The sequence below is a fragment of the Bombyx mori genome, chromosome 15 (assembly GCF_030269925.1).
Source record: "Bombyx mori chromosome 15, ASM3026992v2".
Lineage (NCBI taxonomy): Eukaryota > Metazoa > Arthropoda > Insecta > Lepidoptera > Bombycidae > Bombyx > Bombyx mori.
The window spans coordinates 18,231,050-18,243,767 of record NC_085121.1 but is presented as its reverse complement, the minus strand read 5'-3'; the positions used below and the strand labels follow the sequence as shown (position 1 = coordinate 18,243,767).

Genomic DNA, 12,718 nt, shown 5'->3' with positions numbered 1-12,718 from the left:
CAACTAGCCGAGTTTAACTTTAAAATGATAACACATAGTAAGCACGGACTAGTTGTCTGGCTTCTGAGGAATGAGTAAATTTTTGATTTAATTTAGAACAAATTATGTTTGATGTAAACAAGAAAACTTTATTTTTGGTTTTCTCTCGTAATGAGTGTGGCGTCTTAATCTTAACGGTAATCCACAACCCGGACAATGACAATCATTAATAATTAGTGGAGGGGTGCTGTCGGGAGAGTCCGAGCATGGAGATCAAGTTCTTAACGGTGCTGTGTTGTTCCGATGATCGTAGAGCTTCGTGATCCCGGTGTCGGTGCGCGTGTGGGACGTTAACGACAACGCGCCGCAGTGGGAGGGCGCGCCGTACGCCGTGCGGGTGTCGGAGACGGCGGCGAGGGGCGCGCGGGCGGCGGCCGTGCGCGCCTCCGACCGCGACCAGCCCGGCCCGCACTCCGCGCTGCACTACGCCGTGCTGCCCGGACCGCATTCCGTATGTACTCCTCTTTGTTTTCCCTACCTACGCTGATAGCCTTGAGATGCTATTTCAGCTTACCCTTGACGTGTAGGTGAGCTCACGGGGCTCAAACCGGAGTTTTGCTAACCCTGGCCCTAGCAAGAGCAGTGTAGTGCAGTAGCAATCTACCACTGGATCTGAAACGCGACCCACTGAGAAGATCCGACGAGAAACTCAATGGGCTGTATCTATTGGTTAATTTACTCGTCGAGCCCTTCGTCGCAAGTGACGGGTTCGGCGAGGACGGTGATCGGTGCTTGAGGTACCTAAAAGCACCGTTAATGGATCGGGAGGATCCGTACTGACTCCTCATGTTACCGACAAACCTACCACAATAATTGCTTTTTAATATCGCTTCATAAGCTCGCAATATAAACCAGCCAATCAGTGGCCGAAGACAGCCGGTGAGTGGCCGTCTCGTATGAAACCGTTGACCCCGAATCTTGCCCGGGATTAATTAGTTTACGTTCCAAATGATCGCCGAGTGTTTCATCGTTTCTAAGAACATATTGCTTCTAAGCAGTTTTAATTGCTTTTCCTATTAAAAAGTTAGTAATAATATCTACCAACAGTGGGCTATCATTAGAGGGGATTATCTAAGCTGCACTTTATTGCAAATTAAATAAATTTGATTTCCAAATGATTACAACTTGGATATGACTCGTAGACATGATTACTACGCGATTATCGACAATGCTGCACACAGTTATACAATAAGCCTCTAAAGATTCATATTTTGGTGAATTTTCAAGAAGTAGAATCGTGTTAAAGCCTTACATGAATTATGCACCAATTACAATTTATGAAATAGTAATAGATTTCCAAAACACAATAAGAGAAAATAGTGTGAGGCTAGGCCAAGTCATCACTGGCAGCAATATTCTACTGCTCCTGGACTATTAAGTGACTTTTTTGTTGTAAAAACATGTCACAATTCTGTTACATCCAAACAGTGAGCCAATTTTATAAATCGGTGATGCCTACTGCAGATGAGCTTCTGCTTCTAATGAACCGCGGCACATAAATTTAATATATCCCCATAGCATCTTACATGAAACAAGTCGGGGCCAAATAATTAATAATTTGAAAATTATTAAATATTTTTTCCAGGAATATTTAGGTTTTGAAAATGAACTAGAACCAATAATAGTAGTTAAGAAGCCTCTGGACTTTGAGACAGTAAACAACTTCACAATAAAGCTCAGGGTACAAGACCAGGGCTCTCCTCCGCTGTACAGCGATACCACCCTGCAGGTCACAGTGCTGGATGCCGACGATCAGAACCCTAAGTTTACCTACGAACATTACACAGCTCTGCTGCCAGATGATGCTGAGGAGGTAAGGGACCTATTACCTTATATAATGACTCCATTATTGGCACGTGCTGGTACCACCGCCACAACTATTCCTCCCCATAAGCTAGTTTAGTTTTGATTTTTGGATACAGCTTTTGGAGGAGATTTTCGTTATGGTGTTTATAACTTATAAACAGATTTATCTTCTTTTTTAACATATTGCTTAGCTATTTGGTCATCTTAAACGAAATTGAAAGCCCGTTAGTTAGTAGTTAGGCAACCGTTGAGATATTCACAGCCTGGGTGTCACAGTAGCAATTAGCTTCCCGTGGAGCCAACCGGCAAACATTGGTATGATGAAAATATTAATTTGTCCCGTATTAATATATTTATTTCGACGTATATAAGTATCTACAGGAGTCTCAGGTTCCAACGGGACAAGAAATCCTTGTTCGGGGCCAGATGACCGTGCAATATTTGTCCCCAATTACTTATTTATATTATTATTTTAAACTTCGTAGATGTTTTTTTCAACTTTGGTTAATAAGAGTTTATAAGAATAAAATTTAAATAATCTCTAGAATATGACCGTCGACTCACTGACCCTCTCAGCTCGTGATCTGGATTGGCGGCAGAACCCGTTGTTTTACTATTTTGAACCATTATTATTATTATTATTTACTCTTCAGGGCACATTCCTCACGACCTCTCCCGGGCCGATATCAGCAGCCGACCAAGACTTGGGCATCAATGCTCCGCTGCAGTACTCCAGCACGGGAGACCACAAACAACTGATTGTCGTCAATAAGGACACTGGCCAGGTCGCCGCTACTAAACAGCTGATCGCAGAGTTGGATCCCTCCGTCACTATTGTTTTAAAAGTTAGTGACACATAAGTTAATTAAGCTAATTAATTATACAATAGTGGTACGTAATAAGCCCACACGTGGTACACACCACACTGATAGTGGGACCTCTGAGTCCGCACGGGTAGGTATCGCCACCTGTCCTATTTCTGCCGTGAAGCAGTAATGCGTTTCGGTTTGAAGGATGGGGTAGCCGTTGTAACTATACTGAGATCTTAGATCTTATATCTCAAGGTGGGTGGCGCATTTACGTTTTAGATGTCTATGGACTCCAGTAACCGATGTTCTGTGGCATTTGACGACGCGGCCTCACTTCAATTGCTTGTATGTTTACTCTTAAACTTAAATTACAAAGATAACCATCAGAATAATAATAAAAAATTGTTAAACCTCAAAATGGTGATTAATTTATTTCAGGCAACACAAGTGGATAATCCAGATCGGTACGCGTTAGCGACGCTTACCATCCGTAGTACCACACCACGATCTTCCACTCCGCCCATCAGCAGGCTTCAGTTCACCCAGAAGCAGTACTCGACCACAGTCAGTGAAGGAGCCTCGCCAGGATCCGTGCTCCTGACCCTAACCACCGTGCCACAAAATACAGAATTTAGGGAGGTATGTGAAAATAACTTTTACTGAATAAATACGAGGAAGGTCCGTTTGGATTTTTAAAGGAGTGAAGAGAAGATGCTTTTCAAATATCAATCGGCAAGCGATTAGTGGTCGTCAACACAACAGACTGCAGCTCGAGTATTAGATCTGCATTTCGCGATTGCCAACACTTATTCTCTGCTGATAGTATTGTGACGCGCATGCGCTCTGATTGGAAAGTATATTCTTTCACATATTGTGTCTCAAAATGAAAGAAATTTCACATTGTTTCAGAGTCCACTACAGTTCTACGTATCAGACCGCAGCTTCTTGGATAAATTTGCCATCAACAACGCCGGTGAAGTCATACTTAGGAGATCCCTTGACTATGAAACTACGTCCAATTACTTCTACCAAGTTATGGTCACTGACTCTATATCAGTAAGTTGATCAATGTAACGCTTTTGAGATCCGAGGTTCCTTATGATAACAGTATGTCCGGTCATAAATCAAAGTCCACACTACCACCACGGTTTTACCAGTGCCCGCCTAGATGGCACCGTCAGCTGACACTACCGGCATACCCGTTTTTTTTTATGATTGAAAGATTATTGGTGGCCCGAAGTCCTTTCCAGTTTCACCAGAACTGGTGGGCGAGCAAAGGCTCAGCCAGGAGGGGTGGGATTTGCTAACAACTGCCCGAGCGCCTAACAACTCAAGAACAATTGCTTCGCAAATGAATCTACTACCGGATCGGAATCGTGACCCGCTGAGAAGATCCAGCGAGAAACTCAGCGGGCTGATGCATGGGTTAGGTTGCACGTCGACCTCTTTGTCGAGTTCGACGAGTACAGTTACCGGGGTCCCTAAGCCTGCTCCTAGTGTCAGAGCTGAAGGCGTCAAGATACACCCCGTGGGGTAAGAACCAGCGTGGGTTGGGGAACACAGTCTCCATCATCCGGTTACACCATCCTCTTAAGAAGGAAATTTGAAAATTGTGTATAAGTTGAGAGTGGGTTAGATGTAGGTCATCTATTCTTTTGATGTCTGGGAAGGATACCACTAAACTCTTCGATAACAACTATTAACTCTAAATTTAAATTTTCTTGTTCATTCTAGAATGACACAGCATCAATAAACATAAGCGTGGAGGACGTGAATGAGTGGGAGCCGCGGTTCCGACACCCGCAGTACGAGTTCGAGGTGGAGGCGGCGGGGGGCGGGGCGGGGGAGGCGGCGGGGGGGCTGCGCGTGGGCCGGCTGGTGGCGCACGACGGGGACGCCGGCACGCTCGCGCTCAGCCTCGCCGGGCAGCACGCGCGGTACGTTGGGCAACATACTGATCTTGTGGCAGCTGACGGCAACTTCCGTCCATTCTTTTCATAATACGAACGTTCCAAGACGCATCTCTTTTCCGCTTTCCGGCTAAGTTCCGGGTTAAATTTTATTGTCTCCCGATTTGCGAGGAGGTATTTCGGAATCTAAATTCCTACGCCTTTTATTGTCTGCTTATTAAGTTCGTTGCGGATTCAAGAAAAATAAGCCTTAGAGAAAAATGAAGGAAGAGACGCTCTGAAAATATATTAAAAAGCTCTTAGTGCGATTGAGTGACTATTATTGATGTAAATTTAAATGAATGTATATAATTTTCAGTATGTTCTACATTAATGCCAGCGGAGATTTATTCCTGCGGGAGGAAGCGATCGGAAATTTAAACTCGTCATCTCTACACTTGGTGGCCACTGCTATAGATTCAGGGATTCCTCCACGACAGGTAATATCTTATATTCTAAATAAAACTTTGAAACAAATTAGTAATAAGTTATAGATACGACAAAAGGAAGATCTTCCACCGAGCGGGCGATGTTGTTCTGTAGACCGACGGTCCGAATGTTGTTGTTCGAAACTTATGGAAACTTATCTTGAAAATGTCGTAAGCGAGATTCAGGCCTCTGTCAAATATCTTGTGTCTTGTGATGGCTACCTCCACAAAATATTAATATATATACCATATTTTACAAAATAGTACTTAAATCTAAGGATTAGCGAGCGACAATAGTTTTATATTGACCCGCGCGCTGCTTGCGTGCGCCTCACACGTGTCGTGTACAGGAGCTCACCTACCAGTCCGCGTGAAATTGGAATAGCCCCTTAGTCTACCAGCGATTAGGTAGGGTAAATAGTAGAGTAGCTAGTAAAAGCAGTAGACAGTGGCTCGGCTCGATTTTAAACGATGACTGTGTCCGTACAGACATCGGTCCCGGTGACGGTGGTGGTGCGCGGGGCGGGGGGCGCGGCGGGGGGCGCGGTGCGGGGCGCGGGGCTGCTGGCGGCGCTGGTGGCGGCCCTCGCGCTGCTCGCGCTGCTCGTCTGTGGACTCTTCCTCTACATATACACCGCGTTAGTATCTTTTATTTTGCAACTTTTGTTGCTGCATCATTTACTGGTAGCATTGTGGATAGCTATGTCATCTACACATAGTACCAAAAAGAGAGGTCAAAGTTACTCTGGAACTGACAACCTGTAAAGAAAACATGTGAAATACAGAGCTCATGTCAGAGTTCGAGAAGCACTTTTCACTACGAGATTACATTTTATTAAAAAGGACATACTCAATTGTAACAATCGCAATAAATATTTAATACACTCGTGTGGAATAGAATATGTATTGAACTTGTGTAAGCTTGCATCCAAGCCATCCTACATGCAAGCAGTTGAGGAAGACGATCACCCGGAACACCAAGTTACTGCCGGAACACCTGATATAGTTCGATTGCGTTGCTGACATTGCACTTGTTATAGATTTCAACCTTACGTCACATGATAGTTAGGTGGAAATACACAGGTTACAGGAAGACAGTGTGATCATCAGTAATTTATGCCAAAAAGTAACTATATCACAACTCAAAGCGTGAGATCCAAATAAATAAATACTAAAGTTAATTGGAATGTGAAAAGAAGATATTTTTCCTTACTAATTATTGACAAACATTTTAGCAGGAAAAAACGTATCAAATCTCCAGCACCGGCTCCACTCAAACCAGCTGGATTCATCAACCACGAGAAATCCCGACCGCTCCCCTCACCCCTGCCCCCCACCCTCCCCGACTCCGGCGCCAACGGCACCAACACTATTGCCAACAATGGCACAGCAACGCTGGCCACCAGCAGCTCCCTGCAGAGTGTCAGCGCCGGGGCTAGTACTATACTAGCCGGCTCTAGCTCCAGTCTTCATATGCCTGACGCTGCCACTAAGCCGTCAAATGGACACGAAGGTATGTTATGTCTATATGTATTCATTATAGATAAAAAGCTTAAAGACTCGTGTCGAATTGACCTAATTCAGATCAAAAGTCATTCAACTAAATTACCGTGTCCCGTGATTAATTCCCGGGCGGACTATTGCCGTGCTCATTCTTACGTTATGGTTGTTCGAGTGGCTGTACGAGTTGCGACATCATTTTGCCATTTTTATGAGGCAGCTATGTTGGTTTTGGAAGAGCTAGAAAAACTAAAAAACTTTATTGAAATGCAATTGATATTACGCTCGGAGGTGTTGCTAGCACTGGCCCTAGCAAGAGCAGTGCTTCGCAGAATCTACCATCGGATCGGAAACGCGACCCACTGAGAAGATCCAGCGAGAAACTCAGTGGGCTGTGTCTGTGAGTTATTTCACCGCAATTGTGCAACTGTCTTATGACAAGCAGGTGCGAGGAGCGGGGAGGCGCGGCGGGGGGGCGGCGGGGGGGTGGCGCCGGCGGGCGGCGGGCGGGTGGCGCCGGCGGGCGGCGAGTGCGCCATGAGCGACCACCTGCGCGGCGGCGGCGGCGCGCGCTCCGGCGTGGCGTGGCCCGCGCACACCATCCCCGCCACGCTCAAGGCGCTCGCCTGGGACGACCACAACAAACAGGTACCTCCTGATAACCCCTCATGAATATTATTTTAAAATTTCACTGGTAGGACCTCTTGTGAGTCCGCACGGGTAAGTACCGCCAATCCGCCTATTTCTGCCGTGAAGCAGTAACGCGTTTCGATTTGAAGGGTGGGGCAGCCGTTGTAACTATACTGAGACCTTAGAACTTATCTTATGGTGGGTTGCGCATTAACGTTGTAGATGTCTATGGGCTTCAGTAACCACTTAACACCAGGTGGGCTGTGAGCTCGTCCACCCATCTAAGCAATAAAAAATAAAAATAAATGTCAGCCATTGAATTAAAAGTGATGCACTACATTTTACTTGTAGATAATTACATTTAAATACTTAGAATTAAGGTGCACTGAAACTTAAAGCAAATAAGCAGAGGTAATTCGTTAAGATCCGTTTAAAAGAGCCGATTGTTCCAGAGCAGCGACGCAGAGAGTCCGGTGCACGACGCGACCAACCGCGCGGTCGCCGAGCACATGAACCTCACCGTGTACTTCTGAACCCACAGTCTGATCTGACAAACAATGACGATAATGAAATATCTGATACAAACAACAACCTCATCTTGGACGAGTATTTGAAAGCCAACATCATGCCAATGTATCCACTGCCAATGAAATATTTAACGAACCATAACTTGACTGACAATGTTAAGCTTACAAAGATTGTTAATACCGATTTTGCAGACGATAATCAAACTAGTTTAAGTAAAGAATATTGTAATCCAATTGAAGCTATAAATTATTGCTTCCCATTACAGAATTATAATCAGAAGAAACTTTCTGATAATGAATGTAAGCCCGTGACGTCATACGCTTCGCCATCCCATAATAGGAATGCAAATAGTGGTGAAATGATTACAAAAGGAATTCTTTCAGAAACTACACATATTTTGAAATCAAAAGACTATGCTTTGGCAGAAAGCCTTCCTACTGCCACAAAGAGCTCATTAAAAGCAAGATATGAAGTTGAAGAAAAAATCAAAACTAAACCTAGAACAAACAGCCACAACGTTCATTTTGCTTTAGAAGAAAATAATAAAAGCTCTAACGATTCTATGGTCCACAGCAACAAAGTTATTTATAAATTTGCACCCACCAGTAGCAGTAGTACACTCTCCTCTAAAAGTAGGCTTACAAATGGAAATCAATCAAATAGTAATAAATTAACGCCACTTATTTCTAGTCCGAGTCACAACAATTCGTCAATGGATAAAATAGAATTATCAAAACCTAAAACAGCACCAAATTCTGTAGATTATTTTCCAATCGAGAAATCTTATGGGAGTGTTCCCATCGTCCCCCACGACACAGGGTACAGCAAACCCATCGCCCCAATACTATACGATGTGGCCGGACCGGTTCTGGGCATAATGTACCACGACCCGCCTCCTGCCTACGCGACTATAAACCCTAGGAAGCTGCACAAACATCATGTCAGACCCGCTGTATTCACGAGAACTGGATTAGATCCGAGATTCCAGATGATATAATATAAACTCACTTCTTTACTTCCAAACTTTACCAAGAACTACAGATCCAAAGAAATATATAAATCGTAATTTGATAATTGTACAGTTGTCCACCGACCTAGCTAAAAGTAATTTCGGTGGCATGACACAAAACGCATGTACGACAATCGAATTAAGCTATCTTTGTGTTCTGATCCATGCGATGTTATACCTTCAGGTGTAGGGTGCATTAGTATGGGATCGCTCGCTGCTCATGACTTTATTAAATACAAAGACTTCTTAACTTAAGAAGTTGGAGTTCACGCAACTAAGTTTCGGTTCTTTACAGATACGATGACTACTGTCTGATCACGATCCTCTGGTTACTGCGCACTGTCGAATAGAACCTGTCGCTATCGACAAATAAGCATTAGTTCTCATCAATCAGCCCGGTATGCACCCCTTACGCAGGTGGAATACATTTCTTACTTTTAATTAAGCGGCATACTTTATCATTCCAGCAGTCTGATTAGTTAATGAGTTGATAATGTGTTTAATTACCAAATGAAATAGTCATAGATTAGAATACGCAAGGCTTATTTAAAAACATGTATATGTTATATAATATACTATTATAATACACACTTGGTGGTGGCGTCACGGGTTCCGGTAATTTCATATAAAATCAAAATCATATCTAACAGTAAGTGACTACTAATAAATCACTTTTATCCTCATGAAAAGCGACAAATTATAGTGAAAGAAAATTGTATATGAAATGCAAAAATTATACATATACATACATACGTATGATAACGATAATGGGATTTATAATGATGTACCTTACCTTTCTACTGAGACCTACCCAAACTTTAAATAGGTGCAGTATACCAAATATTTATAACAGCATAAGTTAAAAACTTAAGTTACGAGAATTAATACATAGTGTTATCTATATATTATGATGGTAAATTAGGTTGTTTAAAGTTATGAAGAATACAAAGTTAACAGTGAAATGAGATAAGTTTAGTATGTACAATAATACAGATCTAGAAGACAAACGTGCTAAATGCAAAATATAAGGAGGGGGAGTTTTAATTGCAAATATATATAATTTGCGCTATTGGCGTAAGCGTAATAGCATAACAATAACATTAACTCTTATTTCAGCACTGTTATTGAAAAGAAATCAAGATAAAGGCAAAAAAATTTAGCCGATTTCCTCTTCTATTTACCAACCGATTTTTAGTCCTTTTTATAATGAACTTTGTGTTATCAATGAAAAAGGAAAATAGTATTGGGCGAACACTAGATTTAGTGAATGAATATAATTTCCGATTGACTTTAGGACATACCCTTTTGCACCCGACAAACATAATGAAATCGTCTCTTTTCTATTATAAAGCAATTCTAAATTTATAGCACATCGTAAGAATCTTTCAACTAGTGTGCGAGCACAAAGCGAGGGTGCATGCAGTATTTGTTAATGATAAGTCTGGATTTTATTAACTCACCTTAATACACAGAATCACGTACAAATATTCTGTGTTATAAATGTCAAAGATTAATTTTAAATGTTATCGTTAAAATATGTTAGGGTCGCGACGATTGCACCCGATTCCCGTGGAGCCAGGTTGTTGAACGACTTATGTTCCTGTTCAAATGCAACTTTAAAATAAACATGCAGTGTGCGTTATTGCTTGCTTCGCTAGAAGTAATAGTGTTCTGTGACTAAGATGTTCGGTTGTATTACATCAAACAACTAGTGTCCTGGAACATTAGGAATCCTGTGGTCAGCACATTTGTAATTGATGTCAAGAATAGATTCAGTTTAATAAAACGTTAATTGACGAAAGTTAATGATTTTACCTCTTAACTTTAATTTTCGTATCGATATTATCTAACGCTAGAATTATAATACATAAATAAGAAATGTTTTGAACTAATTTATGTTTGCTAGTTTTTTAGTATTATTTATTAATTTTTAACCTTATCTAGTTAAAGCAACAATGTTATGTACTGTTTTAATAAATGATTTGTTATATATTTTATTCTTTGTACTTCAGATTGACAACGAATATTGCAATATCCATCTGGAATTTTATTCGAAGCTAAATATAATTGTCACCACAGATAGTAATTGTGTTCTCATGTGAGAAGCTAAACTAAGCTAATCTAACCCCATGATCTGTAAGCGGAGTAAAATGTCCCTTCGGAACAAGGTGACACTTTACAAAACTTGCATAAGGCCCGTCATGACTTACGCGAGTGTGGTGTTCGCTCACGCGGCCCGCACACACATAGACACCCTCCAATCCCTACAATCCCGCTTTTGCAGGTTAGCTGTCGGGGCTCCGTGGTTCGTGAGGAACGTTGACCTACACGACGACCTGGGCCTCGAATCAATTCGGAAATACATGAAGTCAGCGTCGGAACGATACTTCGATAAGGCTATGCGTCATGATAATCGCCTTATCGTTGCCGCCGCTGACTACTCCCCGAATCCTGATCATGCAGGAGCCAGTCACCGTCGACGCCCTAGACACGTCCTTACGGATCCATCAGATCCAATAACCTTTGCATTAGATGCCTTCAGCTCTAATACTAGGGGCAGGCTTAGGGACCCCGGTAACCGTACTCGTCGAACTCGACAAAGAGGTCGACGTGCAACCTAACCCATGCATCAGCCCGCTGAGTTTCTCGCCGGATCTTCTCAGCGGGTCGCGATTCCGATCCGGTAGTAGATTCATTCGCGAAACAATTGCTCTTGAGTTGTTAGGTCTCCTTCGGAGGCGCTCGGGCAGTTGTTAGCAAATCCCACCCCTCTTGGCTGAGCCTTTGCTCGCCCACCTGTCCTGGTGAAACTGGAAAGGCCTTCGGGCCACCAGTAAACTTTCAATCATAAAAAAAAAAGCTAATCTAAGCAAGCATATGAACACAGACAGCGCTGCAACAAAAACTACTACACATAATAACATTTTTTTTTTATAAATCACTTAGCTCCCTGCTATAAAGTTGATATTTAATAATACTGGACATTTGAAACATAACTTACGTACTATGACTGACAATTCATTCTAAATTCAAATGAATTTTATTTTAACTACATACATTTGATTGTTACAAATACCTGTGACATTTCGGCTGTGAAATATCAAAACCCAGTATCTGCATAAAACTAAATTTTACAGGAGAGCCGAAAAACAATTTCATATCTTTGACAGCGTGCCGTTTCAATAATATTAGTCGTATCGTCTTGAGAGTGATTGCAAAATTTGAGGTACATAACAGGCTTTATAAAAAAGTAGATTTCATGATGAGATGTGCGTAGAGGAGCAGTTACTAATAAAAAGATTGTTTTCTTAGATCAAACTTTTTGAGTGTGACAATTTGAAAACCTTGTAAGATCACTTGCTTTGTTTTCATCTAGTTCTAAAATATAATGAGTGGGGATAAACGTAAATTAATAGACTTAGTAAGATCACTTGCTTTGTTTTCATTTAGGTCTGAATTTACTGAGTGGGAACTAAATGCAATTTTATAAACATAGTAAGAAAAAACAGAATAAAACAACATAAATATGGGCAGAAATAAGCAGTTTTAATGAAAAAGAAGAAAAAAAACACATAATCGGAAACCAAACACTATTTGTTCACAGTAAAAAATCAAAAAATAATCACTCAAAATATTTGAAAACAGTCAAATAAAAATAAATTATTCGGTTATTAATAATTGTCCACTAGAAACTAAATTAACTGGATTGTTATTAATCGGTACACTTTGCCAAAACTTCTTCTCCAAAACTTCTGTTCATTGGCATAAGCTAAATAAAGTTGTTACTATGCCTTCCTTTTTACTTTCGTTAATGCCTCTTGGAATATTTTTTAAGGTTGGCATGATCAAGGGATTGTGTTTTTTAATAAGAAAATCCAACTCGGAATACGGAGATTCAAAATCATTCCTATAAAACATATTACGGCACCCATTTACAAATATTACTTCAACCAAAGAACTAAGCAAAAAATTATTAATGGGAACAAGGTCATCATTGCGTCGCGGTATGCGTTTCTTTTT

At 41.5% G+C, this 12,718-nt stretch overlaps 2 protein-coding genes across 2 annotated transcripts in view; both read left to right on the top strand.

Annotated features, from left to right (window-relative positions):
* The window catches only part of LOC101739725 (protocadherin-16), a 30,171-nt gene extending 23,536 nt beyond the window's left edge, over positions 1-6,635 (top strand). The window contains exons 6-15 of the mRNA XM_062672819.1: positions 293-490; positions 1,625-1,852; positions 2,499-2,690; positions 3,093-3,293; positions 3,564-3,710; positions 4,389-4,591; positions 4,923-5,043; positions 5,521-5,669; positions 6,267-6,544; positions 6,616-6,635. Of these exons, the coding sequence (XP_062528803.1) occupies positions 293-490; positions 1,625-1,852; positions 2,499-2,690; positions 3,093-3,293; positions 3,564-3,710; positions 4,389-4,591; positions 4,923-5,043; positions 5,521-5,669; positions 6,267-6,544; positions 6,616-6,635 (1,737 nt within the window). The remainder of the gene's footprint in view (positions 1-292; positions 491-1,624; positions 1,853-2,498; positions 2,691-3,092; positions 3,294-3,563; positions 3,711-4,388; positions 4,592-4,922; positions 5,044-5,520; positions 5,670-6,266; positions 6,545-6,615) is intronic.
* Positions 6,636-7,049: 414 nt separating this feature from the next.
* Positions 7,050-10,690, top strand: LOC134200255 (uncharacterized). Its single transcript, XM_062672803.1, has 2 exons — positions 7,050-7,179; positions 7,614-10,690. The coding sequence occupies exon 2, from the start codon at positions 7,787-7,789 to the stop codon at positions 8,684-8,686; it is 900 nt and encodes a 299-aa protein (XP_062528787.1). The 5' UTR covers positions 7,050-7,179; positions 7,614-7,786; the 3' UTR covers positions 8,687-10,690.
* The last annotated feature ends 2,028 nt before the right edge of the window (positions 10,691-12,718 follow it).

What these genes read in the sequence shown, in the direction of transcription:
- LOC134200255 (XM_062672803.1), top strand. Translation starts at nt 7,787, where the DNA reads ATGCCAATGTATCCACTGCCAATGAAATATTTAACGAACCATAACTTG.